Source organism: Scyliorhinus canicula, chromosome 3 (assembly GCF_902713615.1).
Source record: "Scyliorhinus canicula chromosome 3, sScyCan1.1, whole genome shotgun sequence".
NCBI classification, from domain to species: Eukaryota; Metazoa; Chordata; class Chondrichthyes; order Carcharhiniformes; family Scyliorhinidae; genus Scyliorhinus; species Scyliorhinus canicula.
In genome coordinates, this window is record NC_052148.1 from 125,174,246 (window position 1) to 125,188,711 (window position 14,466).

The 14,466-nt window shown below is 43.9% G+C and overlaps 1 protein-coding gene across 12 annotated transcripts in view; it reads left to right on the forward strand.

Annotated features, from left to right (window-relative positions):
- Positions 1-14,466, forward strand: part of corin (corin, serine peptidase) — a 309,000-nt gene that overhangs the window by 289,918 nt on the left and 4,616 nt on the right. For all 12 annotated transcript variants that reach the window (XM_038791255.1, XM_038791254.1, XM_038791261.1 and 9 more), the window contains exon 21: positions 5,065-5,198. In XM_038791255.1, coding sequence (XP_038647183.1) covers positions 5,065-5,198 — 134 coding nt within the window. The remainder of the gene's footprint in view (positions 1-5,064; positions 5,199-14,466) is intronic.

The following is a 14,466-nucleotide window of genomic DNA, read 5'->3' on the forward strand; positions in this document are numbered from 1 at the left end:
TCTCCGGGTAGCTGTGGAAGCAGATTATCACAGCTCTAGGTGGTTTGTTAGCCCATGGCTTCGGCTGGAGTGAGGATGTGCCTCCAACAGTTTGGGGTGGTGGGGGGAGGGTTCTTCCTCCCCCACCGACAGCTTCTCAAACATTGCCGAAAAGTACTCCATCGGTCTCGGGCCCTCTATACCCTCAAGTAGCCCTATGATATGCAAGTTCAGCTGCCGAGACCTGTTTTTCAGGTCCTCGACCTTTGCTCTGAGGCCCCTATTCCTCCACTTTCAATAGCTCGGCTTCCAAAGGAGATAGATGGTCTCCACCCTCTTCAACACCTCGCCACGCTCCTGCATCATCTTATAGAATCCTAGAATTCCTTCAGTGCAGAAGGAGGAAATTCATCCCACCGGGTCTGCACCGACCCTCTGAAAGAGCACCCTACCTAGGCCCACTCCCCTGCCCTATCCCCACAACCCCACCTAAACTGCACATCTTTGGACTGTGGGAGGAGACCGGAGCACCCGGAGGAAACCCGCGCAGACACTGGGAGACAGTGCAAACTCCACACCGCCATCCAAGGTCGGAATTGAACCCGGGTCCCTGGCTCTATAAGGTAGTAGTGTTAACCACTGTGTCACCCGATGTCTTCCCAATCGCCTCCCTCATCGGGTCCAATGAGTCTTCCAACTGCTTAAGATTCTCCAGCATTTCCCTCCCATGCCACTCGAAATGCTTGCTGAGCTGCTTCTCCAACTCAGCCACCATCACCTCCGACAGCGCTTCTGTCATTACCAGAGCAGCCTCACCTGGAGAGCTCACCTCCGCCATCTTTTTTTCCACTGCAATCCTTACTGAACTCGACCTTTCGGCGGACTAGCTCGCGCCTTGCTTCAAAGCATTCTTTCTTTGGCTTTTAGACATCCTTTCATAATCAACATTCAATTGGGAAAGGTGAGGAGGTTAAGGTGCAGGTGATACACCTTCTGCGATAGCAGGGGAAGGTGCCATGGGCAGGGGATGAGTGGTTGAAGGTGATGGAGCAGTGGACCAGGAGGATCCTGTCATGGATGGAATGGTCCCTTGGGAAAGATTTCCAATCAAATTCTCCCCAAAAAGTGAGTGAAGTCGGCCAAAAACTGAGGACTCTACGAAACATGCGCTCCTACATGTTGCCACTGAGTGCTCCTATAAGATTGTCTGCCGCTTTCTTCAACCGAGACTACCCCCCCCACCACGGTCTGAAGTTGACAGGGCACTTAACCGGGTTCAACCCATGTCCTGCACTCTTTCCCCCAACACTTCTTCCCCCGCCCCCCCCTTTCAGAACCATGACAGGGTCCTCCTTGCCCTCCCTTTCCACCCCTCCAGCCTCTGCATTCAAAGGATCATTCTCCACCATTTCCATGAATTCCAGCATCATGTCACCATGAAATACATCTTTCCCTCGCCATTCCCCCATCAGCATTCCACAGGAACTATTCCCTCCATGACACTCTCCATTACCTCCAACTCCTCATCCCCTTCCCATGGCACCTTCCCCTGCTATCGCAGAAGGTGCACCACACACCCCTTTACCCCCTCACCATTCATGGTCCCCAGGAGTCCATTAGGCGAAGAAATATTTCACTTGCACCTCCTTCATCATTCAACACCTACAGTGCAGAAGGAGGCTATTCAGCCCATCGAGTCTGCACCGACCTTCTGAAGAAGCACCCTATGTAGGCCCATTCCCCGACCCTACCTAACCTTCACATCTTCACACACTAAGGGGAAATTTAGCATGGCCTAATCATCTAACCTACACATCTGTGGACTATGGAAGGAGTCCGGAACACCCGGAGGAAATCCATGCAGACAGGGGGAATGTGCAAACTCCACACAGTTCCCCAAGGTCGGAATCAAATCCAGGTTCCTGGCGCTGTGAGGCATCAGTGCTAACCACCGTGCCACCATTCCCCCCTAGTTTGGTCTACTGTATTCACTGCTCCCAATGCAGTCATCTCTACATTGGGGAGACTAAACGCAGACTGGGTGACCGCTTTGTGGAACATCTTCACTCAATCTTTAACCATGACCCCAGCCTTCCTGTCGCTTGCCATTTCAACTCCGCATCCTGCTCTCATACACACATGTCCTTCCTTGGCCTGCTGCAATGCTCCAGGAAAGCCCAACACAAACTGAGGAGCAGCACCTTATCTTCTGACTGGGCAGGGTATAGCACTCATACCTTAACATTGAGTTGAACCATTTTACACTGACTTTTCTCCTCCATCTTGACCTTTTTTATAATATTCAAAATATTTTTTGTCCCAATGCAAACCCTCCTCTCCCCCGTTGTGCCATCTGTCACTTGTTCTCTAGTTTTGCTTTCATTGAACACTGATCTTTGTTCCCCCATTAAAACATTCTGATGTCTTTGTCACTGCTAGCACCTTCTATAGACCTTCACACTGATATTAATGCTTCCTGTCACGTGACCCACATATCTTTGTTGCAATCTCTATTAGCCCCCACCTGGGTGGCACGGTAGCACAGTGGTTAGCACTGTTGCTCCACAGCTCTTGGGTCCCAGGTTCGATTCCGGCTTGCGTCACTGTCTATGCGGAGTCTGCACCTTCTCCCCGTGTCTGCGTGGGTTTCCTCCGGGTTCCTCCCACAAGTCCCTAAAGACGTGCTGTTAGGTAATTTGGGCATTCTGAATTCTCCCTCAGTGTACCCGAACAGGCACCGGAGTGTGGTGACTAGGAGATTTTCACAGTAACTTCATTGCAGCGTTTATGTAAGCCTACTTGTGACAATAATATAGATTATTACGATCACTGACCACCTTCTCTGCTCCAGCTGCTTCACGCCCTCTTATACAGTACATAAGCCATCACATTTCTCCCTCTCTTTAGCTCTGAAGTAGAGACATACAGACTCAAAACTTTTAAACTCTGTTTCTCTCTCCACAGATGCTGCCAGACCATCTGCGTTTTTCTAGCATTTTTGATTTTCTTTCAGATTTCTAGAATCCACAGTATTTTGCTTATATTCATTTGCCAATTGTTTGCACATTCCGCAGCTTATCAGTGTGCACCTTAGCAATGACTATCTCCCCCAATTTGTTGTCACCTGTGAGTTTAGAGTTTTTGGGCAAAATTCTCAGATTTTAGGCAGAAATCTTAGGCAGATTTCATGGGTGTTTGGGTGCATCTAGATCTGTATTCATCCACATTTAGTTATATTTTGCAGTTTGGAGAGTTTTGCACTGAAAAATCCCATACATAGATTTTTTTCAATCGTGGGGAACTAATGAGGCCAACATGACCAGCTCCTCATTGATCAGGACACCCTTTTTAACAGGTGCCCAGATCTCAAAAGTAGGTTGAGGGTCTCCACACTCCCCCACCCATGGACTTCGTGACCCCCGCAGACATGGACAACACCCCAACCCTTGACACCGGAGGGGCAACCTCCTCGCCCGCCCATCACCCAATGTCTACATTTCCCCCCCCCCCCCCCCCCCCCCCCCCACCCCCACCCCCACTACTCTCAAACACCACTTAGGCATGAGGGTTCCCGAAGTTCCTGATTCCCAAATCCAAATTATTAATGTAAATTGTGAACAGCAGTGGTCCAAGCACTGATCCCTGTGGAGTACCTCTTCCTAAATTCTGCCACTCTGAATAACTACTCTTTATTCCCATTCTCTGCTTTCTGTCATGAAGGCAACTAGCAATCCATTCTTCCACTGACAATGACTCCACATTTTCTGACCTCGTCCATTTGTTTATTATGGACACGAAATTGCCTTCTAAATAAAATTGAGATAAACTTCATCTACTGCATTGCCATTGTCCACTCCCTTAGATACCACCTCCAAACATTCAATAAGGTTGGTCATGTGGCATTTTCTCTTTTGAAATCCGTGCTGACGATTCATTGTTTTATCTCTCATCTCTAGATATTCTTCTATTCTATCCTTTTAATCAGGATTCCATTAATTTTCACACTACTGATGCTAAACTGACTGGTTGATAATTCCCTGAACATGCCCAGTCCATCACCTTAAATGTAGATAATTATCATAACTTGCAAATACTTTGGATTGGATTCCAGTGTTTAAGTTAGTCATTTATGCAAAAAGGGCAAAATATTTCCAGTTATGAGTAATACACTCTGTATTGAAACACATCCATCATGTTCTTGAACAGTCAAATATCTGAGAGATTTCCAAGTTCTCAGATCAATTATTAATAATAATCTTTCTTAGTGTCATAAGTAGGCTTACATTAACACTGCAATGAAGTTAGTGAAAATCCCCTCGTCACCATATTCCGGCGCCTGTTCAGGTACACAGGGGGAGAATTCAGAATATCCAATTCACCTAACAGTACGTCTTTCTGGACTTGTGGGAGTAAACCGGAGCACCCGGAGGAAACCCACTAAGACACAGAGAACGTGCAGACTCCGCACAAACAGCGGCCCAAGCCAGGAATCAAATCCTGGTCTCTGGCGCTAAATATCTGTTATGGAGGAATACTGAAATACTTGTTTTGAGGTATAGAAATGTACAATTCCTGTTGAAAGGAAACCAGTTACATTAGTTTTGAATTCAGGAATCCATTCTATATTCTGACTTTGCATTTTATACCCTTGTACATCAAAGATGTGGCTACAATTGGAGAGCCTCTGTGAAACAAAGGGGTAAAGTTTCCACTGGGATTCTCCTGATCTCCCACCATTACTTTGGTAGAAATCCAAGAGAAACTATGCTTTGGGGAGAAAGCGGATCCTCCACCAAAGATACAGCCGGAGATCAAGAAAGCATCCATGGAAACTCTGCCCCAATATGTCAGAAAAGCAACGGCTCTACATAATTCCCTTTAAAGCACAGAACTTAATATACTCAATATTGTAATCCAGATGTGTGCACTGGACAAATTAAACACTCCCACTTTAAATGCTTATGGCCAGAGTTTGCATACGGAGTAAAATATACATCATGAAATAGATTGTTGCAATATATTCTAAATTTGAGGTACGGTAACAAATGATCAATCTTAACATTTTCTATTAACTTTTTTTTCCAGTCCCATTCAAACTCCAAGAAGGAGAGGTCCGCATTCTCTCACTTGATCGATGCCAGTCATACTTTGACACTAAAACAATCACCTCTCGAATGTTATGTGCAGGCTATGAACCTGGAACAGTGGATTCGTGCATGGTAAGGGGGTAAATGCAGACCAATTCTGTACGAATCCCTTTGTTAATTTGCTCATCAAGGTTTAGGTTGGGAATAAAATAATTGCAACATGCACGCAGTAATTACATGTAAATCAGGCACACTGTCAACAGCTGAATTTTGTGAAAGTTATTTAATCTTATTGGCAACAGGTTGGGAGAACTGAGTCCTGAAATTTCAGGACTTTGGCTGAGGAGCTGCCCACAACACATACTTTTGTCAATAAAAATAGAATGCACAGGGACTCCATTGACTTGACCCTGCAATGTGGGGGAAGATCCGGTTGGGGGCCAATAATGTGTTGGCTTAAAGTAGATAAAGATTGAGATTCAAGAAACTTCGGGCAGCACGGCGTCGCAGTGGTTAGCACTGCTGCCTTACGGCACCGAGGACCCGGGTTCGATCCCGGCCCCGGGTCACTGTCGGTGTGGAGTTTTCACATTCTCCCCATGTTTGCGTGGGTCTCACCCCCACAACCCAAAAAGATGTGTAGGTTAGGTAGATTGGCCATACTAAATTGCCTCTTAATTGGAAAAAAATAATTGGGTACTCTAAATTTTTTAAAAAACTGTTTTAGGAATAAAGTCACATGATTCCATAGGATTTGAACAAACAAATTTAAACTTTACTGCACAAGTTCAGAAAGATAAAGCAATTTACAATATCTATTTTATATTCTCACATTCAGGGTAAGTATGAAGATGAATTATAGGATGAACCTTGGTTGAACACACCACACAACCGAGTAAGTGACAGGTGCAATCGAGGCAGAGTCCATGGATTTCACAGGAATCCACTCCGACGTTATCAACCACCGAGTGAGACAATCACGCTGAAACTCTGTTCCCACCTTCACCTTCAAAGATCTCTCCTTGGAATTCTCTCCAAATGTTTGTCCCAGTTTGATAGCTTTAATAATGGCTCACCTCACAGGGTTTCATAGAATCATACATAGAAAATAGAAGTAGGAGGAGGTCATACGGTCCTTCGAGCCTGCTCCACCATTCATTATGATCATTGCTGATCATCCAAGTTCAATACTCTGATCCTGTCTTCCCCCCCATATTCCTTGATCCTTTTAGCAGCAACAACTATATCTAATTCCTTCTTTAACTTACACAATGTTTTCAACTCAACTACTTTCTGTGGTAGTGAATTCCCCAGATTTACCACTCTCTGGGTGAAGAAATTTCTCCTTACCTCAGTCCTGAAAGGTTTACCTCTTATCCTCAAACTGTGACCCCTGGTTCTGGACCCCTCCACCATCGGAAACATTCTTTCTGAATCTACAGTGTCTAATCCTGTGAGAATGTTATAAGTTTTTTTATGAGATCCCCTCTCACTCTTCTAAACTCTTCCAATGAATATAATCCTACCCAATTTAGTCTCTCCTAATATAACAGTCCCGCCATCCCAGGAATCAACCTGGTAAACAAACCTTCACTGCATTTCCTCCATAGCAAGAACATCCTCCCTCAGATAAGGACACTAAAACAGCACATAATACTCCAGGTGTGGCCTCACCAATGCCCTATACAATTGCAGTAAAACCTCCCTATTCCTATACTCAAATCCTCCTGCTATGAAGGCTAACATGCCTTTTGCTTTCTTTACTGCCTGCTGTACCTGCGCACTTACTTTCAGCAACTGATGCACGAGGACACCAAGGTCTCGCTGAGTATCTACCTCTCTCAATTTACACCCATTCAAATAATAATCTGCCTTCTGATTTTTGCTGCCAAAGTGGATAACCTCACTGTGGTAGTCACCACTGCTGTACATATTGTATATAGAGGATGTCGATGTAGGTGCTTTATGGTAAGGCCCTGTACTACAGGTACGGGGGTAGTTCCCTGCCTGCTGGCTCCGCCCAGTAGGCGGAGTATAAATATGTGTGCTCCCTGTACAGCAGCCATTTCGCCAGCTGCTGTAGGAGGCCACACATCTTAGTGTAACAAAGCCTCGATTGCATTAAACTGTCATCTTTGTGTAATTGATCGTGCATCATTCACATTTATCCACGTTATACTGCACCTGTCATGCATGTGCCCACTCACTCAGCCTATCCAAATTCCGCTGAAGCATCTCTGCATTCTCCTCACCTCTCCCACCCAACTTTACATCATCTGCAAATTTGGAGATATTGCATTTGTTTCCCTTGTCCAATTCATTAATATATAATAAGAACCGTTGGGGTCCTAGCACAGATCACTGCGATAACCCATTAAAGACTGCCTGCCTATCTGAAAAAAAATCCATTTTTTTCAACATTGTACTTCCTGTTTGCTAACCAGCTTTCAATCCATCTCAAGACACTACCCGAAGGCAGCACAGTGGCACAGAGGTGAGCACTGCTGCCTCACGGCGCCAGGGTCCCAGGTTCGATCCCAGTTCTGGGACACTGTCCATGGGACACTGGAGTTTGCACATTCTCCCATGTTCACGTAGGTTTCACGCCCACAACCCAACGATGTGCAGCCTAGGTAGATTGGCCATGCTAAATTGCCCCTTAATTGGAAAAAATGAATTGGGTACTCGAAATTTTTTTTAAAAGAAGAAAAAAAGACACTACCCGTAATCCCATGCGCTTTAACTTTACACAGTAATCTGCTATGTGAGACCTTCTTGAAAGCCTTCTGAATGTCTAAATAAAGCACATCCACTGCATCTCCCTGGTCAACTCTACCAGTTACATCTTCAAAGAATTCCAGTAGATTTGTCAAGCATAATTTCCCTTTTGTAAATCCATGCTGACTTTGTCTGATTATACCACTGCTTTCTAAATGCTGTGCTATGAAATCCTTGATAATGGACTCTAGCAACTTCCCTACTACCGCCGTTAGGCTCACTGGTCTATGGTTTCCTGTTTTGTCTCTATGTCCCTTTTTGAATATCAGGGGTATATATTAGCTACCCTACAATATGTAGGAACCATTCCAAAATCCAAAGAATCTTGGAAAATGCCCGCCAATGGATCTGCTATTTCTAGGGCTATTTCTGAGGCAGCATGGTAGCATAATGGTTAGCAAAGTTGCTTCACAGCTCCAGGATCCCAGGTTCGATTCCCAGCTTGGGTCACTGTCTGTGCGGACTCTGCACGTTCTCCCAGTGTGTGCGTGGGTTTCCTCCGGGTGCTCCGGTTTCCTCCCACAGTCCAAAGATGTGCGGGTTAGGTGGATTGGCCATGCTAAATTGTCCTTACTGTCCAAAAAGGTTAGTTGGGGTTACTGGGTTAGGTTGGAGGTGTGGGCTTAAGTGGGGCGCTCTTTCCAATGGCCGGTGCAGACCCGACCAAATGGCCTCCTTCTGCACTGTAAATTCTATGATTCTATGATTTCTTAAATACACTGGGATGAAGATTATCAGGGCCTGGAGATTTATCCACCGTTAATCCCATTAATTTGCCTAAAACCATTTCTCTACTAATATTAATTAACTTCAGTTCCTCACTAAAACTTGTGTTTCTTGAAACTTGCGGTACATTATTCATGTCTTCTTTTGTGAAAACAGAAGCAAAGTACGAATTTAGCTCCTCAGCAATTTCTTTGATCCCCAGTATGAATTTCTCCTTTTCTGACTCTAAGGGGCCTACATTAGTTTTTATCAATCTTTTTCTCTTTACATACCTATAGAAACTTTTAGAGTCAGTATTTATGTTCCCCGCGAGCTTACTGTCATATTATATTTTCCCTTTTTGAATCAATCCCTTTGCTGAATTTTAAACTGTTCCCAATCCTCAGGTATATTTCTTTTCCTTGCTAAGTTGTATGTCTGTTCTTTGAATCTAATACTACCTCTAGTTTCCCTTGGAAGCCATAGTTTGCTACTGTTCCCTTTCTCCTCTTGCGCCAAATAGGTATAAACAACATTTGGAGCTCACCTATTCAAACCTTGAATGAATGCTACCATTGCCTGTCCACTGTCCTTCCTTTCAGTAATGTTTGCAAGCCCACCATAGCCAACTCATGCCTCATACCATTATAGTTACTTTTACTGTGATTCAGGACCCAAGTCTTAGAATCAATGACCTCACTATCCAACATGATAAAGAATTACATAGAACAGTACAGCACAGAACAGGCCCTTCGGCCCTCAATGTTGTGCCGAGCCATGATCACCCTACTCAAACCCACGTATCCACCCTATACCCGTAACCCAACAACCCCCCCCCTTAACCTTACTTTTATTAGGACACTACGGGCAATTTAGCATGGCCAATCCACCTAACCTGCACATCTTTGGACTGTGGGAGGAAACCGGAGCACCCGGAGGAAACCCACGCACACAGGGGGAGGACGTGCAGACTCCACACAGACAGTGACCCAGCCGGGAATCGAACCTGGGACCCTGGAGCTGTGAAGCATTTATGCTAACCACCATGGTCACTCATCCCCAAGGGTTCGCTCACAGCTGGGTTGCCAATTAATCCTTTCTCATTGCACAATACTCAGTCCAAGATGGCCTGCTCCCTTGTTGGTTCCTCAATGTATTGGTCCAAAAAACTATCCCGCACACACTCCAGAAATTCCTTCTCTATTGTACTGTGACCAATTTGACTCACCCAATCGATATGCAGATTAAAGTCACGCATCATCACAGATGTTCCTTTAACACATACATCTCTGATTTCCTGTCTCATGCAATTTCCAACATTACCACGGCAGTTTGGTGCTCAACCCATACATATCCCACATTGTCTGTGCTGATATCGTTCCTCAATATTGTATCAATATTTTGTTTAATAAATCTCACCTTCCGAGATTCCTTCTCCCTGGATTTCTGCGTACATTCAACACAAGCTTACGAGTGCATTTACATATGTGTCGTCTTGCCAATCATAACACCTCTGCCCAAAGTGGTACCTTTGCCCCCAGCCACCCACAATACACAGTCGGTCTGCTAACTGCAGTTCTTTCTTTCGTTTGGAGCCTATATGTCTGTTCTATTTTAACTTCCTTCATGACATCTATTCCTGTGTCTGTGACACATCTGGCTAGAACACTGCTTCAAACTGACTGCTCAAGAGCTGTTCATTGACTCTTGAGCTGATCTGTTAACCTCGCAAAACACTCCAGAGGGTCCCATCTTTGTTACTCGGTAGGAACAAATATAGCAAGTGTTGAAACATCCTGAACCATAAATGTTACAATCTCCACAACTGCTAATTTAACACCCAAGGACACATGTCAATAGATTTTATGACAAACTTCCCAAGTCAGCTTCTTAAAAAGGAGCGGAGAGTTTCAATCTCTGGGGGAAAATGAGGGGGGGGGGGGGGGGAAGTGGAGTAACAGGCTGAGGAGTGGGGTTGGAATTCAATAGCAACTCGCTTTAAACATTAATTAACTTTGATGAGTAGTCTCCCACTTATGCTATAATTTTCCTGTCAAAATCTTGTTCCTGCCACTTGAATTTAACCAGAGATGAAGTTATGTATTCTGAACATTCTCAGATTGGAGATCAGAATAAAAGGTTTGTGAGGACCAAAAGATTCAACAACCTCTGTAGCATTTCGTCTGTACCCATCATTGCTTGAGGGCTTGCATAGATAGATGCCTGTATATGCAGACTATACGGCTGCTCAGAAATTACTGCAGTCTTCAGGGCATGTTTGCATTCAGTAAAAGTCCAAATGGTACATGAGCACAGAAATATTATTTTTGCATTAAATGGTAGTATCGTGGATGTGGCTTTATTGCCTTCATTATAAAGCAGGACACAGCCTGCAAAATCACAAAAGGGGACCAAATCAGACTTTCTTGCCTGTCACCCTTTGCTCGACTAATCCAAAATTAATACATGCTGTATTCTCTATATAGATTTTTTTTAATCATCTTCTACTTCAAAATGTTTATTGCTTCAAAGATATGATGATATTGCCTCAACCAGCACTTTGTATAAAGAAATTTCCTATAATGTATCAATTAGGAGCAGAAGTAGGCAATTCAACCCTTTAGAGCCTGCTCTGCCATTCAATCAGATCATGGCTGATCTCTTCCTGTCTCTCTGCCTGTTAGTTTACACATGATAATGTGAAATAATTGGTATGATAATGATACCCAACTCTTACCTCACCAACACCTCTCTTGACTTCTTCACCTGTTGCTAAATTATCAAACTGCTTATCCAACATCCAGTATTGGATGAGCATAATTTTTCTCCAATTAAGTATTGGGAAGACTGTTCATTGTTTTTGGACTCTACTTCAAGCTCCATTCCCTAGTTACTGACTCATCCCGCTCCATGGCACCATTCTGTCCACTTCTATAACACCAGCCCATTTCACTCCTGTCTGAGCTCATTTGCTGATAAAACCCTTATTGATGCCTTTTTTAAAATTCATTTTATGAGACGTGAGTGTCGCTGGCTGGGCCAGCATTTATTGCCCGTCCCTAGTTGCCCTCCACCTCAGAAGGCAATTAAGAGTCAACCAGTCATATGCAGGCCAGACAAGGACGGCAGACTACCTTCCCTTAGTGAACCAAATTGTTTCAACAATCGACAATAGTTTGACGATCATCGTTAGATTCTATTGAATTCAAATTTCCCTATCTGCCCTGGCAGATCTTGCTCTGCATCTCTGGATCACCAGCGCAGTGACAATACCACTGCACCACTGCCTCCACCTATCACCCCTAGACTTGATTATTTCAACACACTCCGACCTGGTCTCCCACATTCTACCCTCTGTAAACTTTAGGTCACCCAAAACTCTGCCGCCTGTGTCTTAACTCACAGCCGTCCCATTTCCTTATCAACCCAGTGCTCTCTGACCACATTGGTCCCTGGTCTAGCAATATTTTGATTATACAATTCGCATCATTGTTTACAAATCCCTCCAAGACCTTGCCCCTTCCCTATCACTGTAATCTCTTCTGACCACACAACTCTCAAAAGATGTCTGTACTCCTAGAATTTTGGCCTCTTGTTTTAATTTTAATACCTCCATCATTGGTGGCTATGCCTTCAGTTGCCTAAGCCCCAAAGCTCTTGAGTACCCTCCCTCGACCTCTCTGCCTCACCTCCCACCTTTAAGACACTCCTTAAACCTATGTCTTTGACCAAGGTTTTGGTCATTTGACCTAATGTCTTCTTATGCAGCTTGTTCTATAATGGTCCTGCGAAGTACCTTATGACTTTTCATGACTTTAAAGGTGCTGTACAAATTTAAGTTGTTTTGGAGAGATGTCACCAGTCCGATTTTAAGTTAGTATGTCCTGTCTCTGAGCAGCCAGCTGGTAACTCTTCTTCAAGCTATAAAGCAATCAGGGAAGCTGGACTGCTGTAAGAGGAGAGTATCGCAGCAGATGCACCAAAATATAGCGGACTTCTGCATTAAAAAAAATTTCTGGTTGTATATCAGCTGCACCTTGATGGAATGGAAGCTACTGCTCTTGACAAACACTCCCAAATTATTTATGGATTCTTTACTTACCATATGTGTGCAGTCAACATAGCCCTGCATCTGTGAGAAGCCATCCAGATTTGCTAACCAAAGCTCCCGCTTATTCTGACTGGCGTCAAAGCAGAAAAAGTTAATATAATTACTGGCCCTGGTAAAGAAATATTCAGTCACCTGTTTCGTGCATTTATGTGGGGTCCACTGCGAGATCCTGTAAATGCTCTGAATGAGCCCTGGAATGATTCAAAACCACAGTGGTTAAGGGAGTTAGTGACTTTGGCAGCCACTGAAAGTGTGGCCACTATGTCTAGCTGATTACAAGTGCTTGCCTGCACCTAATGCGACACACACAATGTTTTGAGACACTGGTATTTCAACATGTCAAGGGAGCTTGTTCTTTGTAGTGGTGGTGGTGGGTATGACCTCTTTTCTGTGGAGCTGGATGTCTGTGAGCAGCAGGTTGTTACTGCAACACCCTGTTGCTGCTGGCTTTACTGGTCCTCTACCTGAAGTCCAAAGTAACACTGTATAAACAGTGCCCATGCTTATCCGATTGACAGGTCAAACCTCCAAAGTGCAACTGAATATTGAGTACTTTTGGTATTTTTCCCTGTCAAGTACTCATCTCTCACAGATGACACCAATCTCGCCTTGTTTCCAGTGGCGAGTTCCAGGAAGCCGAGGAAACCGGTGAACGCAACATTGTTTGCAAAATCTATGTCAATCACCTTAGTTGAGTGATTAACATATTGAAATTAACCACCGGCCTGTCATTTGGGCACATGAGCCTTAAGTGCTGGAATGAAATGCAGAAATTGGCATGTTGGACCAACAGATATTAGACCTGACCCTTTGGTTCACAACTTCCTAGTCATGTCATTGTATTTCATGTTACAATGTATGCCTGAATCTTTGTTTCAATTTTCCTGTGAGACATCTTGATACAAACCTTCTAAAGATACATATAGAAGACACCTTCTGCATCCCCTGAATCCAGCCAGTGGGCACTTCTTCAAAATTCCCTATTCATTTTGTCAAATTGCCTTTTATTCCCTTGATTATTTTATGCATTTCAATGCTCTCCTGATCTCAAATTTTTGATTCTAAAAACTTGGCCACAACTGATGTTCAACAAGAGTTTTTATATCCAGTTTATCTTTCGTTATAGAACAAAATTTTTACATTGGCTACTCTCTAATCCTTTGGCATAATTTGTATATTTAGAGAGGGAAGGGAGACCAAAACATTGAGTCTATTATTTTACCTCTAACTTCTGTTTCCAGCCTAAGGTGCATGGCACCAGTGCTGGTAGTATCTACTTCCATATCTGTTTCTTCAGAAGGTAATCTTTTTCTACTATTATCTCATTCAAAGCTTCCTTACGAGATATCTCTGCCCCTTTAATTCTGTCTCCTGAGCATCTCCGATTTTAATTGCTCCACTGTCAGTGACTTGCCTTCAGTTGCTGACGACTCAAGTTCTGTAATTCCCTCCCTCCATCACTCTGCCACTGTTCCCAAATTCATCTTTACAGACACTCAGAAACTACCTCTTTGACTAAGCTTTTGGTCATTGATCTCCGATCTGCTCATGTAGCTCAATCTCATATTTTGTTTTCTAATGCTCCAATGAAAATCCTTTGGGATGTTTGATTACCTCAAAAGTGCCGTCATGATTGTAAGTTGCTGTGATTTCCATATCTTAATACAGCTGCATTCTTCTTTCATTGTTTGGAGAAACTGAAACAAAATATTTATTTCACCTGTTTTTATGTATTTTCTGCTAGGCTATCTTCATATTTCATTTGCTAATCTACCTTTACTCAAGCCACACATTCCTTCCCCAAAA